A 14,288-nucleotide genomic window follows, 5' to 3' on the forward strand; every position below is an offset into this window, starting at 1 on the left:
ATGGAGGATGCTGAGGGGGCATCGTGTTCATGGTAGGGGGACGCTATTTGCTGCATCCCCTCTCTGAGACTCACTGTCTCCTTGCACTGCTCTGTGCCGTGGCTGGGGGAGCTGGAGTCCCAGCTCCATCCTGGAGCAAGGGGGTGGGGGGGTCAGGGATGCCCCTGAGGGGTTTCAAGTCACCAGGAGGGGGGTTCCTGCCATGGGGTGGATGTGATGCTTTGAGACCCCACAGGGTGGGGAGAGAGGGTCTCGGGGCAGCCCGATGGAGCTCAGTCTGGGCTTCCTGCAGTGGGGGGCAAGGGGCTGTGGGGCTCCTGGGGGCAGCCGCACATTGATTGCTGCATGGCCAGAGCTTTCCCACCCTGGAGCTGGTGATGTTGGGCAGCCAGGACCCACCAAGGCCTGGCTGGCCATGGGTGATCCATGCCTGTGTTTTGGCCAGAGGCCAGGGAGCACGTGGGCTTGGGGATGGCCCCTCTTTCCCCGTTAGCTGGACCCACGTTCGCACGACCGTGGCCATGGTGCAAGCCTGCTGAGGTGGGACTGTGCTGGGAAGGGCACGTGGGAGCGGCATGAGCCTCAGGAAAAATATCCCTTTGGAAGTCTTATTGTAGCAGGAGCCTCAGGTCTGCTCCTGGCACGGAACTGGCAGCACCTGTGAGAAGCTGCCAAACAGAGGAGGACACTTGTTACGTCTGTGCGGGTCTGAAAGCGGTTTTATTCTGCAGGATGAACAGAGACTACGGCAGGGGTATGGTGTGTACATGGCCTGCGTGGGCTCACAGCAACCTACAGCAGGTTAGCTAGTGATGACTGACAGTTTTCTGCTGAAGTTATCTGTACCCACAAAGCAAAAAGAGGATAAAACCTGGCTGGATCAGGAGGGTTTTAGGTTTCAGAGCACAGCTTTCTCCCCAGAAGGAACATGCTTGGAAACCACAGCATTTATAAAGAGTTGTCCTAACAGTGATCCCTACAAACCCACCACAGGCCAGAGACAAAACATGGAACTTTGGTACTTTCCAACAGAAGGGGAAAAGAAAACAGCTTTTTATATACAGGAAAAAGCCTTTTCACCCCAAGCCAGCAAAATGGCCCCCCATGCCTGCCCAGTGCAGAGAGGAGGGGGAAAGGGTACTAATAGTAGAGAGCTGGTTTGATGAGGATGGCAGAAGCTTTGCAGTTCCCTTTGCACAGGCTGCCCCACGTTATGCCCCCCTTGACATTCAGCTGTACAGAATAACAGGCTGAATACCACCACCCACCCCCATAGCGGGAGGCACAGTTCCCTCTGTAAGTGTCCTGATCCCGATCTTTAGTAGAGAACTTCATGTTGTTGTGCACCTTTCTGGGATTATCTGAGTCCATGGCATCCCCTGCTGTCCCTGCATAGGAGCCCAGCCTCAGCCGGTAGCCGTGGGACTCATCTTCTACACTGAAGAGGTTGTAGTCTGCGAAATGGATGTTGTCTGTGGCATCCCAGATGACAAACCTGACCTGGTAGACCTTCTGCTTGGCGATCTGATGGATGTACTCAGTGCCCAGCCAGTACTCGGTGTGCACATCCCCAAAGCCATACTTGTAGGTGCTCCAGGACTCGGCCCAGGTGATCTCCGTGCTCTGCCGGTTCCTCTGGATGACCGTCCAGCCCCCATGTGTCACATTCATTTCACAGTACACTACCATGGGGTCCAGTCCTGTGGGCTGGATGATGTAGACACTACTGGGGCTCCCAGCGGGAATCTCACTGCAGTCTTTGGGCCAACCTGGGGCAGGAGAGAGGGTGATTTAACAAGAAGACCCTGTGCAACAAAACAAGACCATGTTTCACCCTCTGGCAGGATGTGGGGGCATCTGGCCAGTGTACCTGACGGATAATCAGCTGTCCCAGCCTAGAGAGGTCAATGTGCTTAACTGGAGGTTAAGCTCTGTTCCTCTTCCATCTGGGACACCTAACAGGAGGCAGCCCCAGTGAAAGACCCCAGATGCACAGGGCTATGCTGCTGTCAGGCCAGGACACTAGTGGGCTGCTTTGGGTCCCCTGAAAATGGGGTTGTGCCACTAAAACAGGGTCATGTTGTGGGGAAGGTGAAGAGGACCTTGCCCCTGCCTGTGATCAAGGGAACAGGAGACATCCCTCAAGCACAGACACCCTTAACCAGTCTGCAAAGTGCACACACACACATACACAGCAGTGCAGCCTGCATTGGGTACACCTCCTCATATCCACCATCCCAGAGCAGGGCCAGGGCTGGGGATGATGTATGCCCCTTCCCCACCTGGACCTGGCTGTATATGAGCACACAACACTGGGTTCCCCCATGTACTTGCAGGTGTGGTGTCCCCATGCCTTCAGCTCGCTGACTGCAGGACCTCCCCCTGCAGTTAAGATCATCCTGCCAGATAGGCAGAGCTCCTCTTTCCAGCTGAGCAAAGCCTGGGGTTGATGCCACATCTCTCCAGCCTTCCTGCTTGTATACATTATGGAGGTGATTTTTGGATCTGAGGCATCATAGCACACCCTTTCCCAGATAGGAGTTCCACTTTATCAAGCCTCCACTGGCCCGAAGCATGCACTGGGGCTTTTCACCAGCCAGGGCTGACTCAGACCAAGGCACTGAAAGGGGCTGGTGAGAGCATCGCTATGCCTACAGAACGCTACATACTGGTTTTCTTCAGAGCACTGGCTGAAGTGTTGGAGGGAGACTTCTTGAAGACGTTCAGGGTTTGTGCAAGCATGGAGTGGGCTGGGGCAGCCAAGACCAGCACGCCAGCAAGGAGTAGAAGGCACGGGACTGCTAGAAAGGGAAAAGATAGAGACAAGATGAGATGTGACCCTCCCTCTAGAGAGGCAGGAAATCCCATGGTTCAGCACCACACCATGTAACAGGACCAAGTGTACCAAGCACGGCAGGCAGCATCGGCCTGGTCTGTGCAAGCTGGAAAGCTTGCTTAAAGGCCTCTACTCTTTAGCTCAAAGAGTAGACAACCTTGCCTCTTCCCCTTGACCAGCTTCCAGAAGGTCCAGTGTGAGATAGTTTGGGGTGGAGCAAGGAACCCAACAACTGGCAGAGCCGGGTTTCATTCCTGACCCCTAAGGCATGGGACTGCCTGGGGTGTGCTAGAAGGCAGGGCACAAGCTGCTAGTGTTTGAAGGGGTGGCAGGTCAGGATGCCCTCAGAGGGCACCAATGCCATTGCTCCCCATCCGTGTGGGAGTCCCTCTTGCTGAGCTGCCCAAACTGTGCCCCTCCCGTTGCTAGCAGGGAGCACCCCACTTCCCAGCCCTGTACTCACCCATGGTGTCCACGCGGGAATGCCGTCTGGAGCACAGAGCTGTGGAATGGCAGGGCTCACAGAGGCATTTGTAGTGCTCTCTGCGGTGGGTGGGGTGAATGGGTCCTAAGGCCACTCCTGGCTTCCTTTGTCCTGAAGGAGGAAATCAGGCTGGGTTTCCTTTGTGCCCTTATAAAACACGAGCACAGTCGAAGGTACCTGTGGTTCTAGGTGCACAGCTTCCTGAGCTGTGAAGAAAATAAGCCCCTTGCCAGCAAGAGTCCTTGGAATGGTCTCTCCTGTGAGTGCTTAGCTCCTTGAATGGAATTTCCCCTGGGAACAGCGTATCTGGGAGCTTTGAAGAGCGCAGCTTAGTCAATAAACACTCGAGTGCCAGTTACCAACCAGCGTGGAGAACAAATGGGTGCTGCCAGGTCAATTGGTTCTTGTTTAATGTGCTTGACAATCTCAGCCTAGCTCCTGGTGGGTAAGTCAGAGCAGCCCCGAGGCTCCCAGAGGGACTGACTGTTGTGTTTGGAGCAGCTGGTGGAGGGGAACTGAGGGTGCACAGAGGGAGCAGAAGGGATCTGACAGTGGAGCCCATAGGAACTGAGCACCCACAGAAGGGATGGGAGGGATCTGGGTATTGGTGGGGAGCTGAGTGGTGCTTGTAATGGAAAAGAGTGACGTAAGTACGCACATAGGGGAGAAGACATCCCTATGTAGACACTGAAGGGAACAGAGGGCATCTGAGTATTTGAGGAGGGAACAGAGGTCTGGGTGCATACGGAGGGAAACAGAGGACACTTGAACATGTAAGCGGGAACTGAGGGGATCTATCTGTGCAGGGAGCACAACAGAGGAGTTCCAAGAGAGAACAACAAGGGGAACAGAGAGGATATGAAAGCAGCTGGATAGGACTGGAGAGCATCTGAGAGTGCGTTGAAGTGAACAGAATGAGTTCAACTTCATCTAGAAGCACCCAGAAGGGAATTTGAAAGATGTAGCAGGGACATAGTTTGGATGTAAGGCACTCGGAAAGGATGGCAGGGACTGGGGGGTGCACAAAGGGGGTGGAAGAGATATGAGCATGCATACATGGGAACTGTGGGGTTCCAAGGCACAGGTAGGGGAGCAGAGTGGATCTACAAGCACTCACAAGGGAACGGAGAGTAATTGTGCTTTGTGGTTTGGGTGGGCAGCGTGCAAGGAGCGTCTGTGGAGGTGGGAAGGGGCCGCTGGCCCATGGAGCCCCAGCGGGCTCTTGTGAGAGCTTCCCCCTGGATCTCTTGTGGCCAGCTGCTGCCCCAGGGCATCGCAGCCTTGTCCGCGGCTTAAGGCCGTGCCCCTGGCTCTGCCCTCCAAGACGGGCATCCAGAGAGGAGTGAGAAGGGACAACCCCCTCGGTAGAGGCCAAGCGCCCCTGCTGGGAGCTGCTCCTGACTTGTCTCCTCCTGTAGCTTGGAGAAGGCATCGCTTCCCCTGGTAGTGAGGGAGTTGGTGCTTCAGCCTCGAGGAGCTGATGTCCCCTTGGACAAGTGTTGTCCCCTTGGGCTGGGGGATGGCGGAAGGGCCAGGCTGTGCTGTAGGAGCCGGCTCGGGTGGTGGCTGCTGGGCTCTGGGGATGTAAAACCTTCCATTCCCCCGGGGATAGGGATTGTGGTAGCCCCGGTGCCAGCTCGGAGTGCGGCTGCAGAGACCTGAGCTAAACTTTGTGCTTCCAGGTTCATCCACCCCTGCCTCTTCAACGCAGACAAGATCCAGGAGCCAGGGAACTCACAAGCGGCTAAAGGCACGGATCCATCATTCCCATAATAAGTAATGGCCAGTGCTGCTGGCCCCCCACCTGTGGGGCTCTGGTCCAGAGCAGCCCTGAGATGGGACAGGAGAGATGGGGCCAGGCCCATTCTCTACTGCCAGCAAGAAACCGTGCTGGGTGGCAGCTCCCAGGGTGGCGTGGGGTGAACCAAGCTCTTCCTACTGGAAGATTTCCCCACCAAGGCTGGATGAACGTCTCTGCAGCTCTGCAGCCTTTCCTCCCTGGCTTTATTTTGCCGTGTTTCCTAAGGTGCAAACCTTTGCTCCAGCCCTGGCAGTCCCTCTGCTCCCTTCTCTTCCCCTCTCTGCTGGTGCCCCTCCCCATGTTTGGGTGCTCTGGAGCCAGCTGGGGAGTCCAGAGAGGATGGGGATCCTCCCCAGATCCCAATTGTTTTCCATCTGTGGCCCATCCCCACCTGTTTGGGGTTTACCAGCTCCCAGGAGCTGCGGTGCTGTTTCCCCTGGGGCCGTTCAGTGGGAGAGGGGCAGAGGCTGCCAGAGCCAGGGCTCACCCAGCAGCTGCCCCCCCTGCTCGCAGGGTCCCCACCACCCTCAGGAGGGCTTTGCTGCCGGCTCCTTTACTCTCTGAGCCGTGGGAGTGTGTGTGTTGGGGAGTCTAAATTACAGAAACCCCACAAACATTTCAATGTTCTTCAATGGAAGAACACTTTGGTTTTATAGCTGCGCTGTTACCGCAGCTCCTTGCTTCTAAATGGTGATGCACGTGGATGTGACTAACCCTGTCCTGTTTGGGTTTTGTTCTTCCCCAAGGAGGAGGACGGCTCCGAGGCCAAGTGGCCTTTTGGGCCATCAGCAGCAAAACGTCAGCGGCTGTGAAGATCCCTTGAAGATTTTATTGTTCTATGTTTGTTCTTCGCGTGTTCTAATATTCTTGTTCTACTGTTGTTAAACTGCACTTGTTTTGTTGTTTTATTGTTATTTATATTTATTGGGTTTTGTTATACCTTTGTTCTGCCGCTGTTGTTGTAACAATTAAACTAAAGTTTTTACCGTAACCGTAATTTCACTATCATTTTACTCTTAGATCCCACTGCCAGGGCTGGGTTACTTCAATGAGACCAAGCCGTGAGTGGGTGTGCTGCACTGCTTGGTGTTTCCACCAGCTGTACCATGCTTCCTAGGTGTCAGGAAGCTTCCTTTCAGAGCCAAAGCTCAAGGAGGAGCAATGACCCATCTGATAACCAAGCTGAGCTGATGGAGTTGGAGACCTGATTCATAGTTTGGCTTCCAAGTGCAGGACCTGAGTTTGAGAGCCGGAGCCCTTCCGGTGGCTGTCACTTGGGCACACTGGGGTTTGTATTGAGTCACTGTTTGCCGTGGGGAGTCTCCAGCCCAGCCCAGCCCAGGGCCAGGCAGCAGGGAGCCCCTGGGGGTGCTCTGGGGGCACCTCTGAGATCAGAGACAGTGAACAGCAAGGGCCAGGTTTGTGCTAACTGCTGCACTCCCAGCCTCTCCTGTGTGCTCAGCTCGGTGCTAACATGACCCATCTCTGAAGGAGAGCCCAGGCACTAAGTCCTGGGGAAAAAAAGACATCTCCAGGCCCGTGAGAGCCTTCTACCACCTTCACCTTCTTGTGAGCACTGAGCCTGGGGCAGCTGCTGTTTACACCAAAGAGGGGGTGCGTGTGTCCTGTGGGCTAGCCCTGTGCCAAACTGGGGGCAGAGCATGGCAAAGGCTCTGCTATTACCGAGAGCACCTGGTTGGGAAGAGGGAAGCGCTCTGGTCAGCAGAAATAGGAGGAGAAATAGGTTTGAGAAGGTGGGATGTAAACATCCTACCCTACAGCCCCCCCTTCACACACACTTCATCCTTCCTGAGGCTGCTTCAACACAGGGCCTTCCCTTGGAAGGTGTGAAGAGTAATAAGGGCTTTTCACAGGTAATGTCAGCCAGAAAAGGAAGGCCAAAGACAAAATGCCCTCCGGTAAAGAGCACTCACAAGGGAACAGAGAGTAACTGAGAGACCACAGAAAGGAACAGAGGGATCCTGAGCATGCCTAGAGAAGAATGGAAGGGACCGCAGTGGCATGTGGGGGAACAGAGAGTACATGGAGGGGAACGGAAGGGTCAGAGGACAGTCTCTGTGCCAACCAGAGCCCCCCTTTTTGTTTGCAGTTGATCCCAGTGTCTTACATTTGCTTTCATTTTCACGCCAGAGCCCCCCAAGAGCCCTCATGTGTTCCCCAAGCCCCCCACTGCCTTCCCGGGCACTCTTCATTTCACATAGACGTCTGCCGAGCCTGTGCTGCTAGGACTGGGATTCCCACCCTAGCACCCACCAGTGCACCCGTTCGCAGCAGAAGAAGCAGGCAGAGCTCCCAAACCCACAGTGTGTTCCTAATGGGAAATGTTCTTAGTACTGGGATGAGAAACGGGAGCTGTTGTCTCCAGCAGGAGCCCGCGGTGGCTCTGCTGTGCTAAGGTGACTGCAGGTCCGGTCAGGCCTGGGCTTTGTGGGATAGGGGGGGACAGGCTGGGGCTTCAGCCCAGAGGCTGCAGCTCAGGTTCCTCAGCCCTAACCAGCACTGGCAGCACTGCAGATTTAAACACAGCTGGAATGTCAACCCAGGGGACAGAAGTGGACCAATTGCTTGGGACTGGCTGCACTGATGTGTGTGTCCTGTGCGTTTGCAGCCTGGTTTTTCATACATATAGTTGGTTTTTTCAACCCTAACTATTCTGTGAATGATTCTAGTTAAATCTAGGTACATTTAAAGGCAACAGAGAGCACTGGAGATGATACAGTGGTCATAGTCAAGATGGGTTTGTGTGTTTAGGGTTTCTTTTAAATCTGTTCTTCAAGGAGCAGTACAGAATTCTTTCTCTGCTGCCCAGCCATTTCATTACAGACATAATGGCAAAAACATCCATAGAAATGTGTGATAAAATGCTTTTAGGCAAAGAATCAGAGAAGAAAGTAGCTTGACATTTGTAGTGCTCATGACATATTAAAGTATATTATATATCAGTATAATTAGAACATTAGTACATATTATACATTAGTATAATTAGCACCCAGTTTTCTGTCTGCAAGCCCACAGACACCTGTTTGCAAGGCCAGGAAGCCCAGATCCTTATCTCCAAATGTCGGAGGAGCGACCCGAATCAAGAAGAGAATCCCAATGTGAGTTACGCTTCTTGTTCCATTTATTGCACAGGCTCACCTAATTTATACCATTGGTGATAGTTCACGTGACAGCTGTGCATCTTTCATTGGCTACATAAACCTGTCCACACGCCTGTCTGTACACTGCTATTGGCTAAGCTAAGTCTTACACACATATCTCTGCAGCAGCAGGGTGCGTGCCTTGCGATAAGCGGTGCATTCCTTGTGGCCAGCAAGCTCCTGTTGCAGCGTTCTGCTTACATTTCTTCGACTCCAGGCCTCCCCGGCTCAGCTGAGTCAGAGAGAGTTCAAGGCTGTCTCACTCGGCTCTAACCCTGGGTTGTGCAGGCCCTCCTGAGAATAACCATTGCTCCACATCCAAGATAATCCAGATTTTTAGGCCTCTGTGTTTCTGGGTTTAGACTGTTCCAGTTTGCACACGCCAGCCCAGTGCAAGGAGAGCAAGTGCAGACTTTGGTCCTCAGGGGGGTATCCGTGTGCCAAGCTCCCCTAGGGTGACTCCAGATATACAGAAGCCCCTGGGGGACCCTGTTGTCCAGGTCTGTGGGATGCCCGGTGGTCACTGGCTTTGGGGGGGCTCCAGCATCGATGGGCACACCTGGAAAGCAGAAGGAAGAATGGAGAAAGGAGGGGGGAGAATATTCCCATCGGGGGGGGGGGGGGTTAGTATCAGGGAGCATCTGGGGGGGGCCCAAGGGGAAATGGGGGGTCCTGGGAGTGAAGGGTGATGGTATGGGGTCAGGCAACTGGGTCAACTGACTGTAACTGGGGCCCCCAAAGGGACATTGGAGGTTATAGGGAAAATGGGGGAAAGTGGCAGGGTCTGAAGGGCAAGCGGGGAATCAGGGGGAAACAAGGCAGCCCGGTGCTGAGTGCAAAGGAGCGGTCCTGGAATGGGCCAGAAGACAATGGGAGTCCTGGGGGAAACGGGGCCCTGTGAGTTTAGGAGTCCTGGCAGGCTATGGTCCCCCTGTGTGTCGTGTCCCATCCCGTGTCTTCCCCCCCCCCAGTATCAATTTGTAGGGAATTGCAAGGGACCGAGGGTCCAACAGGGTTTGGCAGTCCCATGGTGGTCTGTGGACAGACTCAAAAGCAGGGGTATTTGCAGAGTGAGGTTTACCAGGTCAGGACTTGCAGCAGCAGCAGCACAAGCACCATGGAACCAAGCGCCAGCCCCAGTGTCAGGAATACCATGTGGATCCCAGAGGTCCTGCCATGGGGCCAGTGCAGCACAGCCCTGAACTGAGCCTGGAGTCCTTGCTCTGCCTCCACGCTTCCCTCTGATACTGCAGGGACCACGTACCTTGGGTCATGGGGCACTGCCCCCCAGGGCCCACGTGTCCCCACAGCCACAGACCTCAGTGCCCCACAGACCCAGGCATCAGGGGTGTCCGCTCCAGCCCACGTGTCCCACTGCCCCAGAGCAGCCGGGCATCAGGTAACACCCACTCCACCGTGGATCCACCCTGCTCATGCTCCCCACGCACTCCCCCCCATGGGATCCGGCTCTGCAGGGCCCCACTCCACCCCACACCGCTCCCTGTGCCCAGGGCACTCAGGTGTCTGGGCGCACCGTTGAGGTAGAAGTACTTGCGGGCCAAGGGCTCAGAAGGGACTCCCAGGTGACAGGCGACGGTTCCTGGAGTGGGGTCCTGCACGGTCAGGTTGAAAAGTCCCTCCACAGCCACCTGCAGCTCCTCAAACAGTGCCAGCTCCTGTGTGTGCGCCTGAGGCATGGGGGAACACGTCAGCACAGCCTGCTCCAGCAGGTACATGAAACGGCAGAAACGTGCATGCAAAGGCACTCATGTCCCGCTTGTCATGTCCCCTTCGCACTTGCGGTACTCTTGGCTTGTGAGTGTGCATGCAACTCCTGTTCTGCATGTGCCTGCCGTGCCCTGTGTGTCTTCACACACGGATGCACAGGCAGAGCACGTCAGCACATGGAAGCCAGTGGTCACATTGCTGAGAAGCCCCCCATGTCCTTGCCACGCGCACTTGAGCCCAGAACCCACCTATCTCCTGTTTAGCAATACCTGTAGCTATTGCTACTCCTCACACCAAAGAGAACAAGGGTGTGCATGCCCAGTCCCCTCATGAATGTCTGTGTACGTGCACGGGCAACTCACATCCTTGGCAAACATCCAGGTAACGGACAGGTTGGGGGGGGTGGCAAAGGGTACATCGCAGAGCAGCGTGATGGCTTCATCTGTGTGCACCTGCACGTCCTGCACTGGAAGGAAGCATTGACAGGCACGTGAGGCACATCTGCTCATGCACATACAGAAGGTGCTGCTCTGCAGCTGCACATGCTTGAGTGCTTGCAGCAGGGCTAGGCAGGCAAGCAGCTTGGCACGCTCCTGTGCAGTCATGGGCCCAAGCAGGCACGGCCACATGTCAGAAAGGAGGCACCCAGATGTGTGCGGGGGGCTCTGCCTGGGTGCCTGGGTCCTCTGCCCCATACCTGGGCAGTCCAGGGGGAGCTGGCACTCCTTGAGGCGGCAGGTAGCACACTGGAAGACGTGGGCATCAGGCTGATATCCTGGGACAGAGACTTGGTGGTCGCGGAGGGAAGGGAGATGTACTTGGAAGAGGGGGTGGCAAGACAGAGGGACGCACACTCACCACAGGGGGGGATGCAGGCTGGAGCTGGTGGGGAGGAAGCAGCATTAGACTGGGGCTCACTGGGGATCCACATCCCTGTGATGAGCTGTCAGGGCTCAGCCCTTGTCCAGCCCTGATGGGATCCCTGGGGGTTTCTCCACCAGCGTGGGTCCAGGACAGTCCCTTTCCTGGGGTCCCGAGGGCTCCCCCGGTGCAGTTCTCAGGGGGGTGTCCCCACTGGCCCCATACCTTCCTCCAGCTGGCTCAGCTTCACCCAGATTGTGTTGACGGCTTCCTGCAGAGACACCTCAAAAGACTCTGGGATATGTCCCAGATAACCAGGTCAGACACTTGCCCGCCACCACTTTTGATGCCCACAAACCTTCTCCAGCCCTCAGCACATCCCCTGTACAGCTCAAGTCAAGTCTGTACATCCATCCCAGAGACCCATATATCCCCAGGTACTCCTCTCAGAAACCCACAGAAGCTGTATACCTGGAAGCCCGTACACTCTCAGGGTTCCCTGAATATCCCCTTACAGCCCACAGACCTCCATGTACACTGGATTTCACCACAGCCCCCCTTCAAGGCCTCCATGTTCCATCCCCCATGCCCCAGCCCTAACCCCTCACCCATCCCATGCCCCAAGCTCACTCTTGCCCTTCTCCTTCTCCAGAAAATGCAGGGCATCCATTACGATCTCCTGAAGTGCCTTGCGCTGCCCCGACCCTGGGACCAGTACAGGGGTGTTGGGACCAGTAGAGGGACACTGGCACCAGCACATGATTGGGGTTGCAAGTTCAGGGATGGCAGGGTCCAGTAAGGGCTGGGGGTTCCTGGGCCTTCTGGAGTCCTGATCAGGGTTTAGGGATAGTGGCGAGGGTCAGATACCCTCAGGGTAGGGCCAGGAGTCCCCACTGTGTTCCCGATTCTCAGGGTCTCAGGCAGGGTTGGGGTTCCCAGGGGTCCCTGGGGTCCAGATCAGGACTGGGGAGACATTGGCATGGCTGGGAGTTCCGAGGGTGCTCGTCTGGGGAGGGTCCCTCGGGGTCCTGTTTAGGAAAGAGGTCCCCAGGTGCCCTGGGTCCTGGCGGTGTCAGTGGGAATGCCTTGGCTGAGGCAGGGAAAGCCAGAGGGCTCTGGGCTCCTGGCCAGGGTGGGGGTCCCTGGCAGGACGGAGGTGGCAGTCAGGAGGGGGGGGTGTCCTTGGGGTCTTGTCACGCACCCACAGTGACGGAGGCGAGCGACGCAGCAGCCTGGTCAATATCCTCAAGGCAGTGGCGGTGCCGGGGATCCCTCACAGGGGCCCCAGTAATGTCCTGGCAGAGGCGTACCTGCCGAACGTTGGGCCAGAAGCAGAGCAGACAGGGGTGCACCCCGGGGAGCCAGAACACCAGGGCCACCCACTGCCACAAGCCAGGTCCCCTTGCCTGCGTGCCTGGGCTTCCAGGGAGCCAGGGGGCCATCACCAGCATCAGGGGCAGCTGCCACCACCCCATGGCTCCAGAGCATAGCACCCAGATGCCTGGGTCCCCAGGGAACAGCAGGGTTCCAAGGCGGAACCTGGGTGCCTAGGTCCCCACGGAACAGCAGGGTTGCTAGGCAGGTCCAGACACCTCGGTGCCCTTTTGAGAGTAGTGGGGATACAGGGGTTCGCTTGAGTGCATGGGCTGGAGAAGGAGCTCCAGTCCTTGAATTTGGTTCCCCCAAATCCTCATTACTTGGTGTTCCCCTGTCAGGTCAAACTAAAGGGCAAGAAGGAAAGGTACTGGCAGTGGAAGCAGGGACAGGTATCCTGGAAGAGTACAGAAACACATTCTGGTTGCGTGGGAATGAGGATAGGAAGGCCAAGGCACAGTGAAGCTGAACTTGGCAATGGATGTAAAGATTAATATGGGCTTTTCCAGGTAATCTCAGCCTGAAAAGGAAGGCCAAAGACAAAATGCCCTCCGGTAAAGAGCACTGGCAAAGTGGTGGCATTGGTGGAGGCTGAAGAAAAGCAGACCTAGTCATGTTAAACTGTTCTTTTCTGACTGGTAATGATTGAGCTGGGCCCCCAGAACACTGCCAAGCAGTGACACACTGCAGACTTTCTGTGCTTGGGTTGGCATTCCTCAGTTTAGAGTGCAGCATGTGAAGCCACACTGTCAGGGGAGATTACAGAAAGCTTCACTCAGAGAGCACTGAGCCCTTTCAGTAGCCCTCAAGGCCGTCAAACATGGTTTCTCTGCTTCCCAGGTGCACACTTGGACGTGTCTAAAGACTGGTGGGTTGGCCAAAGCAGCCAACTGAGGTCCTCATGGGCTTTCAGAGCAGTGTCAGTGCTTAGCTCCAAGCATGCAGGAGCCAGCACACCAAATAGAGGCTCCATCTGCTTCCACACAGAAGGTGCCAGAAAGCTGTTGCTGGACTTCACCTTCCCTTGGCAAGCACTGGAACAGCCCCAGCAACACTGGAATCTGTGCTTGCTCAGCTAATTTATGGTCCTTTAAGCTTGTTCACTCTTCCCAGAGCCCAGCTCCCATATGCAAGATATCCAGTGACTGCTCCCACACAGAAGGTGCCAGGACTGAAAGCTGTTGCTGGGCTGTCCTGGGTTTTGCCTCAAGAGAGTTAATTTTCTTCTTAGTAAATGGTACAGTTCTGTTTTCTGGATCTGTGATGAGAATGATGTTGATAAACACACCCATGTTGCAGCTGGGTTTAAGGAGTGCTTGTTGTAAATCAAGATCGTTGCAGATTCAAAGCCCTTCCAACAACGAGGTGCACAAAAAGGTGGCAGGGAATATAGCCAGGACAGCTGACCTGAACTAGCCAAAGAGATATCCCATACCTTAGAACATCATGGGCTTAAAGCATGAAAGGGAGTGCAGGTCCCCAGTGTCAGTGGGGCCGTGAGAGGTCTTCCAAGGGAAGGAGAGAGCCAGCATCCCATTTCTGTCCTGCACCATGCGTGTGGGAGCAGCCCCTGGACATTTTCAGTTATGGAATTGGGATCTGGTGGACTGAAAGAGCCTACAGGTGGCTAAGGAGGCGCAGAGCTGCAGTGCTGGCAGGATCCCCAGAGGGTCAAGGAGTGACCTGCACTTGGAAAGGAATATGCTGGGACCCGTGTGAGAGCAGGTCAGGCTCGGCTTGAGTCAGGCAGAGACAGTTCCATCCTCTCCTCTCCACCCTCCCCAGCAGAGCTGTGCAGCCATGGCAGGGCACACTGCTAGAGACCAGAAGGTGCAGGGACCACCAAGAGCAGGGCTGCAGCCGAGCTGCTCTAGCAAAGCCCTGGGAGAGGGCTGCCCTTCAGTAGGACCGAAACTCCTCTGTCCTGCAGTGTTCTTGCCCTGCCCCACCAAAGCTCTTCCCCTGCTGAGTGTGTATTTCACAGCCACCAAGGAAAGACCCACAGTGTCAGACACCGTGCTTTGCACAGAGGTCTTTACTGAC

General features: G+C 55.6%; 2 protein-coding genes across 3 annotated transcripts; both read right to left on the reverse strand.

Moving 5' to 3' along the window:
- Nucleotides 1-707: 707 nt before the first annotated feature.
- On the reverse strand, nt 708-3,591 carry LOC133224297 (fibrinogen-like protein 1-like protein). 2 transcript variants are annotated; one of them, XM_061375709.1, is made up of 3 exons: nt 3,300-3,588; nt 2,670-2,801; nt 708-1,769 (listed from the first exon to the last, which is right to left on the reverse strand). In XM_061375709.1, exons 1-3 carry the CDS (start codon nt 3,301-3,303, stop codon nt 1,141-1,143), a joined length of 765 nt encoding a protein of 254 aa, XP_061231693.1. In that variant the 5' UTR covers nt 3,304-3,588; the 3' UTR covers nt 708-1,140. The 2 variants fall into 2 exon arrangements, with proteins under 2 accessions (XP_061231693.1, XP_061231694.1); XM_061375710.1 differs by lacking the exon at nt 2,670-2,801 and having other exon boundaries at nt 3,300-3,591.
- Nucleotides 3,592-9,269: 5,678 nt separating this feature from the next.
- Nucleotides 9,270-10,941, reverse strand: LOC133224329 (sperm acrosome membrane-associated protein 6-like). Its single transcript, XM_061375760.1, has 5 exons — nt 10,869-10,941; nt 10,708-10,827; nt 10,373-10,476; nt 9,817-9,970; nt 9,270-9,529 (listed from the first exon to the last, which is right to left on the reverse strand). The coding sequence occupies exons 1-5, from the start codon at nt 10,939-10,941 to the stop codon at nt 9,360-9,362; spliced, it is 621 nt and encodes a 206-aa protein (XP_061231744.1). The 3' UTR covers nt 9,270-9,359.
- Between the last annotated feature and the right edge of the window lie 3,347 nt (nt 10,942-14,288).

The sequence above is a fragment of the Neopsephotus bourkii genome, unplaced genomic scaffold (genome assembly GCF_033783945.1).
Source record: "Neopsephotus bourkii isolate Nb327-2 ecotype Australia unplaced genomic scaffold, CSIRO-AGI_Nbou_v1 NB_1675, whole genome shotgun sequence".
NCBI lineage: Eukaryota > Metazoa > Chordata > Aves > Psittaciformes > Psittacidae > Neopsephotus > Neopsephotus bourkii.